The sequence below is a fragment of the Melampsora larici-populina genome (assembly GCF_000204055.1).
Source record: "Melampsora larici-populina 98AG31 unplaced genomic scaffold MELLAscaffold_42, whole genome shotgun sequence".
Lineage (NCBI taxonomy): Eukaryota > Fungi > Basidiomycota > Pucciniomycetes > Pucciniales > Melampsoraceae > Melampsora > Melampsora laricis-populina.
Window position 1 is genome coordinate 644,126 of NW_006768806.1, and position 13,700 is coordinate 657,825.

General features: G+C 40.5%; 4 protein-coding genes across 4 annotated transcripts; all 4 read right to left on the reverse strand.

Moving 5' to 3' along the window:
• Positions 1 to 152: 152 nt before the first annotated feature.
• On the reverse strand, positions 153 to 2,267 carry MELLADRAFT_44903 (uncharacterized protein; the record flags this gene model as incomplete). The annotated part of the gene is made up of 4 exons (XM_007414307.1): positions 153 to 584; positions 658 to 1,033; positions 1,101 to 1,963; positions 2,043 to 2,267. 4 exons carry the CDS (start codon positions 2,094 to 2,096, stop codon positions 456 to 458), a joined length of 1,422 nt encoding a protein of 473 aa, XP_007414369.1.
• Positions 2,268 to 3,514: 1,247 nt separating this feature from the next.
• Positions 3,515 to 5,396, reverse strand: MELLADRAFT_66419 (uncharacterized protein; the record flags this gene model as incomplete). Its single annotated transcript, XM_007414306.1, has 4 exons — positions 3,515 to 3,745; positions 3,835 to 4,055; positions 4,119 to 4,207; positions 4,297 to 5,396. The coding sequence occupies 4 exons, from the start codon at positions 5,394 to 5,396 to the stop codon at positions 3,515 to 3,517; spliced, it is 1,641 nt and encodes a 546-aa protein (XP_007414368.1).
• An 857-nt stretch (positions 5,397 to 6,253) lies between these two features.
• Positions 6,254 to 8,500, reverse strand: MELLADRAFT_110239 (uncharacterized protein; the record flags this gene model as incomplete). The annotated part of the gene is made up of 5 exons (XM_007414305.1): positions 6,254 to 6,505; positions 6,591 to 6,811; positions 6,882 to 6,970; positions 7,060 to 7,914; positions 8,232 to 8,500. The coding sequence occupies 5 exons, from the start codon at positions 8,498 to 8,500 to the stop codon at positions 6,254 to 6,256; spliced, it is 1,686 nt and encodes a 561-aa protein (XP_007414367.1).
• Positions 8,501 to 10,620: 2,120 nt separating this feature from the next.
• Positions 10,621 to 11,124, reverse strand: MELLADRAFT_91460 (uncharacterized protein; the record flags this gene model as incomplete). Its single annotated transcript, XM_007414304.1, has 1 exon — positions 10,621 to 11,124. The coding sequence occupies one exon, from the start codon at positions 11,122 to 11,124 to the stop codon at positions 10,621 to 10,623; it is 504 nt and encodes a 167-aa protein (XP_007414366.1).
• Between the last annotated feature and the right edge of the window lie 2,576 nt (positions 11,125 to 13,700).

A 13,700-nucleotide genomic window follows, 5' to 3' on the forward strand; every position in this document is an offset into this window, starting at 1 on the left:
ACCGGTCAATACACTGGTTCAAATCAGGTGTTCTTTTTCTCACGTTTCTTTTATTGCTTTGCTTCTCCTCTCATGAGTTAAATAGCAATTTACTTCTTGAATTTTGTCTCAATCTCTATCAATGTGTAACACCGAACACTTCATGAACATGTCAAGCAAAGTAAGGTAGCTAAAAGTCCTGGAATTTTTGAAAAAGATGAGAAAAAAAAAGAAAGACAAGATAATTTCTCTAAAATGTAAGTAAGGATAAAAAAATACTTTTTTTGAAGCAGACGAGTTACAGAAACAGAATGAATAAAAAAAGAGCAACTAGAAAAACTTTTGAAGTGATCAGCTAAGAGTGAAAGACAAATAAAGAAGTCACATACAAGTCATAAGAATGTCGAAGAAGTGATAAATAAGTTACAACAATGGACGATTTTTTGAAGAGTCTCGAGCTGGTCTGTTATAAGAGTTCACCGATAGTTGCGGGCAATAAGGAGAGTAGCTATGGTGGAAATGATAGTGAAGACAAAGAAAACATTACCATCACCATCACCATCAGGTGAGGCCATAGCGTTACGAAGAGGCAGAAACAAGAGACCCTACATATGAATAGATACACGCTCATCAGATAAGCCTCGAAAAGAGTCAACAGATTCAAAGAAAGTGACTTACAACCGCAAAATTGGCAGCCCAATTGACACCTAATGCAAGGCCTCCAGTAGCAGAAATCGCATGTGTAGGTACCAGTTCACTAAGGATCACAAAAGGAATCGGACCTAAACCCAGACTAAAGCTAGCCACAAAACAGACTATAGCCAAACTAGAAAGTTGAGCAAATCCAATATTAATCGAAAATCCAAGGATACAAGATGTCAAGGCCATCATTCCTGCTGAGATTATTAATAATGGTTTTCTTCCGGTTCGATCGATTAAGAAAATCGGTGGGAAGGTCATCAAGACGTTTATGAAGGTGATGAAGAGTGAGATATAGGCTGCTTGGGTTGGTAAGACAGATTTCATGATAGAAGTTGAGTAGTATAACACAGCGCTGTTTGATGAAATTGGTCAGATTAACATATTTACTCAATACAAATCGACCAAAACTGTTTGCTTACTTGACACCAGATAGTTGTTGAGCAAGTTGAGTGATCAATACTACTTTCAATCCGCTAGCTAAAACCGGATCGTGATGCCATTCACGAAAAAGTTCTGAAATGGATAATTCATCTTGAGATGTTGAAGTCTGGGCATGAACTTCATTAGCACCGGGTGAATCGTGGTGACTTAATAACCCTTGTCTTTCGACATCATCGTTAGGTCCTTGCGCCTCAGTGAGATCTTCAGATTCGTTTCGTAAAGTTGATTGAGTAGGTAGAATACCAGCACGTTTTGCTTCTTGTTCCATAGCCCATTTGGGACTTTCGATCATTAGAGGTGCAATTACAAGTTGGAAGGCATTGATACATCCACTGATGACGAAGATCCATCTCCAGATAAACGGTTTAGCAAGAGGCATGCTAACAACTTGACTAGCTAAGATCCCGATAACAATTCCAAGTTGATTCATTACACCTATAGATCCTCTGATGGCGACTGGTGAAATTTCACTTAGGTATATAGGTACTAGGACAGTATTGAGACCACATCCAAGACCAATGATCGTCCTTCCCAACAACATAGGAATGAAAGAAGTAGCAAGAGCCATAAGTGCTGAACCGAAAGCGATCAGCAATGAGCCAATGAGAATCGAACGTTTTCGACCTTGAGAATTGGCCAAATGTGACGCATATAAAGAACCACCAAAACCACCGATAGTATATGAAGATGTTAAGAGTCCGAAAAGGTTATCAGACATGACCAAACATGAAGTTAGAGGTAGCATGTGAGTTTTAACGAATGGAGTTGAAGAACCATGCCATCTGCAAGTGATTGCATCTTGAGCAGAGTTGAGAGCTGAAATATGATAACCGTATGAGAACTATCGAAAGAAGATGGGAATAAGTCAGTTTTTTTGGTACTTTTGATCATCGAACTTGAGAAGAGAAGATGAAACTAACCGAACTGATGACAATCCAAGTGACTGCGAAAACAAAATAAGCGGTACAATGCATGATAAGAGGAATAACAGATCAAAAGTTGCGATGATTGAGGTTTGTGATCTTGAATGTTAATGAGATGAAGTTGATTGGAAATTCGACCAGTTCAACATGTCATTCGAATTTCTCAAGAGGTGGAATGTTGTGGTGGTGGTAGTTGTTGCTGTTGTACAAGTTGAGATGAAGTTGATATTTATTTGGAAGAAATCAGAATTCGCCGGTTTTGGTCAAATCTGGGCGTTCAACTGTGCGCCGGACCGTGACGGTGTATGTCAAATTTCAATAGGTGCGCGTCTAAATGACCAAAGAAGATCCATCCTGATCCATCCGACTCCCATCATGAATATCTCCCATTCCCAACATGACCCCATCGCATGAATCTACATAGGACCGCGACTTGAGCCAGCAATGCAAGCGTCTTGGTCTGAACCAACGAGATTCATGAACATTTCATCACGGAGAATGAATCTAGTCATGGCCACAGCCGTACTATCTAAGACTATGGGCCGGGCTCTTACTTTCAGACATCCAAGTCGAATCTCGCCATTTCTCAACGAGGAGCGTTCGATTTTGAAGAAGTTCGAACATGAAAAGAATGGCAATTTTATCGGACTTTAAACACCATTTTGTCACATGAGCCAACAACATTTTGTGTCAAGGGCTGTGAGCAAACGAAAATCCATTCGAACAAACGACAAGTGAAAGCTCGGGAATCCTGCAATGCAGTATGACCACCATCATATGTATATAGTACTGTATTTTTCATTATAAAGATTTCTAAGGGTGGATTCAATCAAGCCAATAGGATTACTTAACATCAGTTAACTCGATGGTATCTTTTACTTAATATCATCTACCGGACTCTTCATGATTCTCTCTTACTTCCCCTCCTAGCTTTGAAATTTTTCTTTCATTTTCTGGGAGCTGATCAGGTAAAATTAATGATACCAAGGCAGCACGGGGAAGGATAAAAAAAGGTAGCTTGGTCTTCAACTTGTGGGCTCTCCTACAAAGCTCAGTTTTTAGAGTTGAACAGCTCAAGTGACATTTTCTATTGCGAGATGTTGGTGAATATCACAATCAATTTGAAGCTCTAACGTAGGGTTTTTTCATTACTGGAAGGGGAATCCTTGCTTCAAGCTATACGTGATTGTTATTTCAGGCATACATTTTAGATCATTATATGCTATTAAATTTGACGTTGCAAAAAAAACAGACGAAGAAATGCATACATTGGCATCGCTACAAAAGATTCATTGGGTATGATGATGACAAAGTTGAAAGTCTGTTGATGTGAAAAGTTTGTTAGATAATACTATTACCATGTGATCTTACAATCCATGAAAATGATATCAAGGAGCAATAAATTAAAATTCATAAGACTTGGTACAGATGATGAAAAGATATGTATAGATCCCCGGTCTTTGACACCCTTACTCATTCCTCGAACGCATACCATGACGCGCGTTATGAGTCCAATGCGCCTTAGGATCTTTCTGCATCTCTTCAATTGCAGGTAGCTCAGACCAAGCTGGTCCAGCTGCGATGAGTCCAGCGGATCGAGCTAGGTTGGCATACTTCTTAACTTCTGATATTTTTCCAAATGAATTGTATGTCATTGTAGCAAGCGTATAAGCTTCTGCAATTCTGTCGTCAAATCGTTCCTGAAATGAGCGGAGAGAAAGTCATGTGAATCTCAAATCACCAATGTGAAAATGCGGCATCAAACGAGGTGAGGAAATCGAATGCTAACCTCGCGGTAAAGTTGGATCAACCTATCGGCCATGTCTAGATTGGCTTTGGAGTCGTTGTTAAAATCGGTTAAATGACCCATGATGGTGTCAATTTCGTAGATGCGTTGATCGGACGCTCTGGACTCTTTGGGAGACATGCTACAATGAGTACATGTGCATTTGAAACCATAGTGTGCGATTGCTGTTTGTCGCTCCGCTTTGGAAGCCTTCATGTCACGATCTAAAGTTTGGATGTTCCTGTCAGAAAAGCATTAGTGACTCGAACTGAAGAAGTGTTACATACATGCGATCGTGATTTCTTCACCCAGTGCGATGTCCCGAACGGCGGATATGTAAACACGCATGGTTTTATTATCAAAATAGAAAGCGGAGCTGCGTGGTGGATAAGTTGTTAGTAATTCAACTCACGGTATCATCATGCGGTGAGTGGATGATAGGAAAAAGGGAAAAGAAGCACAAACTTGGGACGGCATTCGTGGTTGAATATCGAGGGTTCAGGTACAACTGCATAGTGAAGGACACGCTCGTCGCCACCGTGATGGCTTTCAAACGCGTTACGTTCGATTGCTGATTGGACAAGAGCTGCTCTGGTATGGCCAACGGAATCCAACTTTCGAAGGCGTGATTGAGTGGAGTAGGGTAGCAGATCAAAAGCTAATACACAGATATCATCAAAGTTTTGGCGATTGTAAGCCGATGTTTCCATGTCGATGACAGTAGCAGCATGGTCTGAAATGATCAATTCGCCTTTGGAGATCACGCGAGTAGCAAGTGCACCATTACCTTTGCCAGGGAGCGGTGTGATGGCGAAGGGCACTGATGCGCGGTCTGCTTTGGTGACCACATTGGAGTTCGAGTTGAAGACCGGAAGCTGAGAAATCTCATCTCTGAGGATTGATGGTCGAGTGAAAATCGAAATCCCTCTTCCGTCAGAGAAATCGGTGTCAACGTAAAGACAATGCTCTTCTTCGCCTGGAAAACTATTTTCGAAGCATTCGTGCTGTGCGAAGTTCCCTATCTTCGGGAGCTGACGTGACTCCGATATGCTTTTGGTTGGAGTGGTTGGGGCGATTAAATCGGTGGCATTGCACATATAGGATTGCTGGCCGGGCGTGGTGCCAAGAACGTCCATAAAAGGCACGACTGGACTTCGCAAGGATTCGGGGCGAGACTGAGTAGCATCACACATACAAGATTGTGGACTTGATGTGGAACCATAAAGATCTAGCGAAAGGACTGTGGTGCCAAAAACATCGAGCGAATGGACTGGACTTCGAAGGGAGTCGAGACGTGGCTGGATAGCATTACACACATAGGGTTGTGGGGCCGGTGAGATGCCGAAAATATTCAGGGGAGGTACTGGACTTTGAAAGGAGTCGAGACGCGCCTGCCTAGCATTGCAGATTCGCGGGGCCGGTGAGGTGTCAAAAGTATTCAGCGGAGGTACTGGACTTCGAAGTGTGTCAAGGCGAGGTTGATGTGATGGGTATCCACAATAAACTTGGGACAAGACACAGCCGACCGTGATGTATGTGAGTTGGGCATTCAAAGAGGCTACCATGTCAGGTAACTGGTTGTGTGTGTTCGGAAGTGCTGTGTGATATGCTGATCAAACTGATGGGTTCGGTGGATTATTGGGCTTGATTGATGGGATTCGGGAAGAAGAAATGGGAAAGAGGTGCGATCAAAGGACACAAGAGGTTTTACATTTCTCATCTGAACCATGGGAAGCTCAGCGTTGACTTTCAAATCGTCCCACTAGTGTAAATGCTTACTTCATTTTGGCCTAGTCGCACTACGGTTGGTCATGACTCAAACATTTATATCCTTCAAGTTACGCAGCCCTCCGATCACAGCCTCGTATCAGTTTTCATACAAACAAACACATCAAAGCTCAGATGGCACACGAGCAATATTCTCCAACTCCAGCTCAATTATGACTGGCAGTGGGCTTCAACATCTGGAGTAAGTGGGCTGAGCTGTAAGATGACAATCCTCAAATCAGCCGACTCAACAAAATCGATATCGCCCAGCCATATTTGTCTAACGGGATAGAGCGAGCGATTCGAACAAGACGTCGCTCGTGGTGGTGGAAGTTTTGGTTAGCTACTTTTGATCAACGACGTAGAGCGCGGAAACGGCTGCGTGGAGACCGTTTTGTTAAGCTTGACTATGTGTATGCTAGGCATTTTCAATCCTTGTAAGAATGAGCCTGGTGCGCACAGGAGACGCTTAAAAGTCAGAGAAATGATTGCAAGCGTATGGGTCCAAATCTTGATCGACTCAGTGTCTAGGTTGTTCATTTTTGCAGACAGAGTTTGCCTCACAATCAAAAGTCTATCTAGATTCAGTGAAGGATTCTGTAGATATGTATCTCTATATGTACAAATGATCAAAACATTCGCATATATCCGCTAATCAAGGCTCTTCTAACTGATTCGATTTCTGCCTCGAACGCATACCTTGACGTGTGTTATAAGTCCAATGTGTCTGAGGATGTTCCAAGAACTCCTCAATTGCAGGTAACTCAGACCATTCAGGTCCAGCGACAAGGATTCCAGCGGACCGAGCTAAGGCGGCATGTTTCTTAACTCCTTCTATTTCTCCAAATGAATTGTATGTCATTGTGGCAAGCGTATAAGCTTCTGCCATTAGGCCGTCAAGCCGTTCCTGAATGAGTGGAAAGAAAGTCGTATGATTAAAATGTACTTGAAAGTGTGATATTATGCGCTGTGTGAAGGGATCGGATGCAAACCTCGTGGTAGAGTTGAATCAGCCTATCTGCTGTATCTAGATTAGCTTTGGATTTGTAGGTATAGTCGTCTAGATGAGCCAGAATGGCGTCAATTTCTTCGATGCGCTGGTCGGACGCTCTGGACTCTTCATCAGACATGCTACAATGACTACATGTACATGAGAAGCCGTAATGTGCAATCGCGGCTTGTCGGCCCGCTCTGGATGCTTTCATAGCACGGTCTAGAGTATGAAATTTGTTGTCAGAAAGATAGCTGCGGTACTGAGACGGAAGAAGTGAAGTGTTAGGTACACGCAATCGTAATCTCTTCCCCTAAGGCAATGTCCCGAACGGCGTGTGCGTAGACTCGCAGGGTTTTATCATCGAAATAGAAAGCCGAACTGCGTGATTCGTACGTCGTTAGTAATTCAAACGTCGACATTAGCACGCTTAAAGTCAGATACTGGAAAGACTCAAGTGAAAGACACACTTGGGACGACATTCATGGTTGAATACTGAAGGTTCAGGTACAACTGCATAGTGAAGCACCTCCTCACGACCGCGGTGAGACCCAAACGCATTACGTTGAATGGCTGTACGGACACGATCTGTTTTGTTATGACCGACTCCGTGCAACTTCCTGAGACTTGATTCGGTAGGCGCGGGTAACAAATCAAAAGCCGAGACACAAATATCATCAAAGTCGCGGCGACGGAAAGCTGCGAATTCCATGATGATGACAGCGGCAGCATGATCTGAGTTGATCAGTTCACCTTTGAGAATTTGACGTGTAGCAAGGGCACCATTACCCTTCGCGACGATCGGGGTGACGTTGTATGCCACTGATTCGCGCTCTGCTTGAGTGACCACAAAAGCTTTCGATTTGAAGATCGGGAGTTCAGAGATATCTTCTTTGAGGATTGATGGGCGCGTGAGGATCGACATTCCTCTTCCATCGGAGAAGTCGGTGTCAACATAAAGACAGTGTTCTTCTTCACCTTCAAAGATATTTTCAAAGCACTTGTGCTGTGTAAAACTTCCTATTTTCGGGAGGTCATCAGGCTCTGAGAGGGATTTGTGTGGAGTGCTTTGTGCGATTAGATCGGTCGCATTGCACATATAAGATTGTGGGCTCGAAGTGGTGCCAAAAACATCTGGTGGAGGGACTGGACTTTGTAGGGAGTCGAGACGAGCCTGCGTGGCATTGCACGTATAAGATTGCGAGCGAGGTGTGGTACCAAAAACATCCAGCGATGGGACTGAACTTCGAAGGGAGTCGAGGCGACGCTGATCTAATTGGTGCCCGCAATAAACTTGTGACAGGATGTAGGCGGCCATTGTGTATCTGAGTCGCGCATTGAAATGGGCTACCATATCAGGCAATTGATATTTATATTGTTGGACAGTGTTACGTGAGATGTTGGGCGAAGCGATGGGTCAGGAGGTTGATTGTGCTGAAATTGATCGGCGTGGACACGAAGAGTCGAGGAGAGGTGGAATTGAAGGCCTTTACAATCTGCATCCTAGCGCTGGGGAAACTGTGGTCAGCGTTGATGCTGATCACCTTGTCCAGCTACTGTAAATGACCACTCATTTGGCCCAGTCGTAAGTCCTATCCGTCAAGTACATATAAACTTTGGCAGCACTCGAGTCTCCACTGACAGACTTGGGCCAGTTCGATTCGTACAAGGACACTTGGCCAATCTCAATGTTGATTGCGGCCGACTGCGGATTTCTAGTCGATATCCGGACGTGACATATTCAGATAAAACAGCAGTCGTTCTCGCATCGAAGAAGTCTGAGCAGATTTGTTGGAATGATGCACATGGAAGGCTAGCGCCAATACAGCCTATCATAGGCCGTTTAACCCACTTCCCGTCGGGCGAGAGAGGAGGGAGGTTAGACATGACTCGGTTAATTCCTGATCTCATCGAGATTCTTTTAAAAACTTGTTTCCTGCGCTATTTTCTTTGTCTGTAGTTGAAATCGAGCGATATTTTTTTGGTATAACTTATTTCGAAACTTTCGCAAAGACTTTTGTGAGGCATTATCAATTTGAGCTTGATGAGTTAAAGCGGTTCAGAGGTAGCGCGATGGAAGTGAAGTAGCGGGGGAATTTATAATGATTACCGCGTACCGATAACAACACTTCTGAAACTCTCAAGGGGCTTAACACATTAAAAATCCTAGGCTAAAATGCCTAGGGTAAATAATTGTCTTGACCATGATAACACAAACAACACCCTACGGGGTGGCTAGCGGACAACATAAAAAATGACAAACTAGAGAAATTGATAATAAAGCTAAAAAAGTTAAAAAATGAAACTGAATCTTCGACATAAACTAAAAGATAACCTTCTGAAAAAATAAAAAGAAATAAGACAACCACAACCAAAAACCTTTGCCAAATGAACAATATAAAAAGAAACAACAAAACAACAAAAAAAAATGTAAGAAAAAGAATTGCAACTTAATCGTAATAAAAAACTCATAGCAGAGAATAAAATAAACCAAACAGCTCAAAAAAGAAAGTATGAAAATAGACAAAGAAAGATAAAAAAGGAAAAAATGGAACAGGGTGGGTGGGACGCAAAAGAATACGCGTAAGATAGCAACTTATAGGCGATAAATCGACGAAAGTAAACGCAATGGGATAGAAAAGTCGGAAATTGGTAAAGAGCTATGACATCATCAATGATGAGTGGTAAAATAGATAGAAAGAAGTCCAACCCGTCAGTGACATGTCGTAAGTAATAAATTCCAAATTTTCTCTCATTCCATTCCGTTAATAACAAGTTTACAGTGGCTGTGGAGAGCCAGATGAGTCAAAACTACAAAACTGCAAAATTGCACATGATATTAGAGAAACGTGGATAAGTAAAACTTACTAAAGAACTTAAAAGAATATTCCACAAATTGTGGCACGAGTTTTGGGCGACATCCCAAGGCATAATGCCCCGGGTAATAATATTCTTCAACATAATAAACAACCCCTACGGGGCGGTAGCGGAACAATAGCTCAGACTAATAAAAAACAACCAACTACATTTTGAAAAAAAAGGAAATAATAACCATGAAACTGATTTTTCTTCGCTGCTTTTTTTTTTTAAAAAACAACCTTGATAAATGTAAAATAGAAACCATAATGATAATAAACGTTTTTTTTTGAGAGAGAAATATAAAGCAAATAATCTTTGAATCTTAAATTTTAAATGAGGAATATAAAAATAAAAGAATACCTAAGGGAAGCGGTGGGTGGGCTAAAAAGAAAAACTAGAAAGTGAAGACTTTCTGACAATAGTGAACTCAATGGGATAATGTCGGACAAAGGTAAACTGGATGGTAAACTGGATGACATCATTTGTCAAAAATCACAATAACCTGTAAGATATCCGATGTCATTAGTGTAAAAGTTACATGATGTAAAGTCCGAATTATCCCGTTCCCCTTTGTTAATAACAAGTTACCAACCACAAGAAACGTGGATAAGTAAAACTTACTAAAGAACTTAAAAGAATATTCCACAAATTGTGGCACGAGTTTTGGGCGACATCCCAAGGCATAATGCCCCGGGTAATAATATTCTTCAACATAATAAACAACCCCTCTCCGACCCGCCTATAAACAGGTAATCCGAAGAGTGGTGAAGTAGGAGAGAATAGAAATCAATATATTAGTAACGAATTGACCACAATGTGCCCAAAAATAATACTCGCAGCTTATAATAAGCAAATTAAAATCAACAGCAATGAAAGCCGGATAAAAGGCAATAATTACCATGCAAATATAATTAAGCATAATAGCTTTGAATAAAAACTGAAACCATAGCTTTGCTGGAATATTAAATAGAAATGGAAACTTACCTTTAAATGAATGAAACCTTCGCACCAACATGGGAAGAATGCCCAATTACATGATTCTGGTTTTCAGGTAAACGTAATGCCACATGCCCACGCACATAAGTCAAAAAAGCCTCTGATGACCATCTTCCTGCGCTTTTGATGGAATCCATGGAAGCACCAGCTTGAGCCAACGCAGTTGCTCCTCCAGATCAAAGAGAGTGGCCCAAAAATGATTTATTGAAATGCTGATGAAATCGTGATAAAAACCATTTACGAGAAGGAGAACAACCAGATGAGGTAATGAAAAGTTCAGAGGCCGCCATAAACAGTGTATCTCTGGAACACAAATATGATTTTAATAATAAGACTGGACAAGCCGACGTATTCTCGAAAGATTGAATGATAATCGGAGCACCAATAAAAGTCGAGTCGCATTTTGAATATGGGAGGTGATATTGAATGAACTTTTTGCAACTTGAAAATTGAAGGGATGATCTTAAAATGATTTTCTTTGCATCGAGTAGAAACTCGGAGTCGGGAACAGTTAATTCGCCTAATTGATGAAGGCCACCAAAGCCAATTCCTAATAATGCTAAGAATAATTTGTCATTGTGAGAATTACCAGAATTAGACTTGACGAGTTCAATTTGATTAAGTGAAAGGGGATTTTTTCTGACTACAGGTTTTGAATACTCTTTTATGCACGCCTTCATTGTATCCTTGACGTCTTGATGAAGTGTTTGACAAACAATTAAAGGAAAATTAAGTTTAAATATATGACAAATGCCAACTAAATAAGCCTGCACAGATCTTGGAGAAATAGAACGACTAGCAAAAGAAATGAAATCACATAAGTTTTGGACATTCGGAACAAAATCGAGTTTAAATAAAATACAGAAATTTGCAAAGCTTTTAAACCCTGATTTGTACTTAATGAGAGAAGATTTGCATATAGTAGAACATTTATCCTTGCTTGATAATTTCTGTAAATCGGCTAAACTAATGTTTTTGATGGGTGATTTCTTCATGAAAGATCGACCCATGGTTGAATATGAGAGTTTGAGATAGAAAGATTCGCTTTTAAACCACCTGAAGCTAAACCTGAATCAACTTTTAAATAAGAAATGGAAATTGCATCAGTGGCAATGCACATTTCACTATAATCTTGCTCCGATAAAAGTTCTTTTTGCCTAGAAAGTTTGTTGGCAGATTTGTTACTGTCTCCTGAAATATGCATGACTCTAACATCAGCCTTGGCAATCAATAAACGGTTAATGCAATAACGAAATAACGGTCGAACGATCCAATTAGGACAATGGGATGAAAAAAGATCTACGACTAATTTATTGTCTGAATGAATAAAAATTCTTTTTGAACCTTGATTAATCCCTATGTCAATAGCTGAAACGACACCTAGCAGTTCGGCCCAGAAGATGTTTCAATCTGGTGGGGGAAGAATAAAATAGAAACCTAAACAAGGACCAGGTTCCCAAATGCCTAACCCTGTCATACAGGCATCTGAATAGAAAACCGCATCTGCTTCTGTCAAACCCCATCTTGAAGAATCTAAAAATCTTACACCATCTGAAGCTTTGAAAATTTTTATTAACCAGCGTAGGTCTTGTTGAATTTCTTTATTTAAATGAATTTTTAAAAATCTTTGATTTTTCCCTGAAATTTTCTCGTATGAACTTTGAAGTGCGAACCTTCCCCAGGGCATCGAGGTACAAGCTCATGACGCGTGACCGAGAATTTCCTGCCATGATTTTAAAGAATGTTGAGGCTGTGAAACAAAATCATCCACCGTTTTAATTAGATTAAGTTTTTTGTCAGGATGCAAATAGAAAACCATTTTCTCGGAATCCACCACGTGACCTATGATCTCTATAATTGGTCCATGAATCTGCTTCTTCCAAACCCATGGAATACCTAATATGTCAAACAAGTTTAATAATTTTGCCTGAGGAGTCGGAATTCGATGACCTTTAAATGAAATGAAATGTCTCGCTGAACATACAGACCAAACATCGTCCATCATATTGTTCATATACTTAATTCCAAAGACAAATTCGGCTATCCAAAGAACTAACGAGAAGACCCCACACCAAATGTGAGGTGAAGCTGAAGATCTAAATGTTAGCATGAAATCCGCTCTAAATTTCTTTCTGATTCTATATATTTGCCAAATTTGATATTGTTTATGAAGAGGTATAATTCTAAAAGCACTTTCCACATCTGATTTAAACAATACCACCTCTCCAAATTCTTTTTTCATATTGATTAAAAAAGGGATAAAGGTCTTGAGGGAATTGTAAGTAACTTGAATGTTATCTTTGTCGATGATATCATTAGGTGAAGGTCTTCCCGCACTCATATTAGAGCAGACTCTCATTTTTAACGAGTCTTTCTTTGACACCATAAGAAGGGGAATCACTTTCATTCCTAATAACAAAGTTGAAAACTCCTCTGAAAATCTACCTTTGTCAATCTCCTCTTGACATTGATTCTCTAGGATTAATTGATGTTCGTCACATGAAATATGATTTGGACCATCGATTACCTCCGATGATGGAAGTGCTGAACTGGGCCAGAAACCTTCCTTTAGACCTTTTATAACTGAATTGACAAAAAGCCAATTTGGGTGGTCTACTAAAAGAGTTTCTAGTTTATCAACTTGAATAGGAGTCTTTATTTTGAATAAGTAATGATATTGTTTCAAAACATAAGCTGTGTCCTTTTCAATTTCCAATGATGGAGCATCTGGAAATGGTCAAGCGTATAAGCTAGATTCGATAGCCGGGGAACAGCCAATTGGGTTTACCCCATCCCAGACACTACACAAAATGTAATCTTTACCGGGCGGTAAAGAAAACTACTGACATAGAAAAATCCTGAGGCAACAGGAAGAGAGCTAAAAATCTGAAAAAATATGCACCTTGTTCCTAGATGTTGGGGTGTGATGATGAGTATTTTTTTGTATTTTACACACAGATATTGGTTAGTCTACTAACAATAAAGGCTGAGAATCATCAAAATCCCACCTGTAACAATACCTGAAATTTGACCCATGATTTTGAAGAGAGGATTTTGAAATCTTCAAACATCAATACCTTTTGCAGTTCTAAATCAAATCACTCGATTTTAAGTTTATCAAAAAGGTGAGTCTTTCCTTTACATTTATCATTGAGACATCACATCTGTAGCCGGTCTACAAAAGATCCTACAGAGCAATTCATGCAGAACTGTTTGAGCATATGTAGAGCGTTTACATGACTAAATAACACCTTAC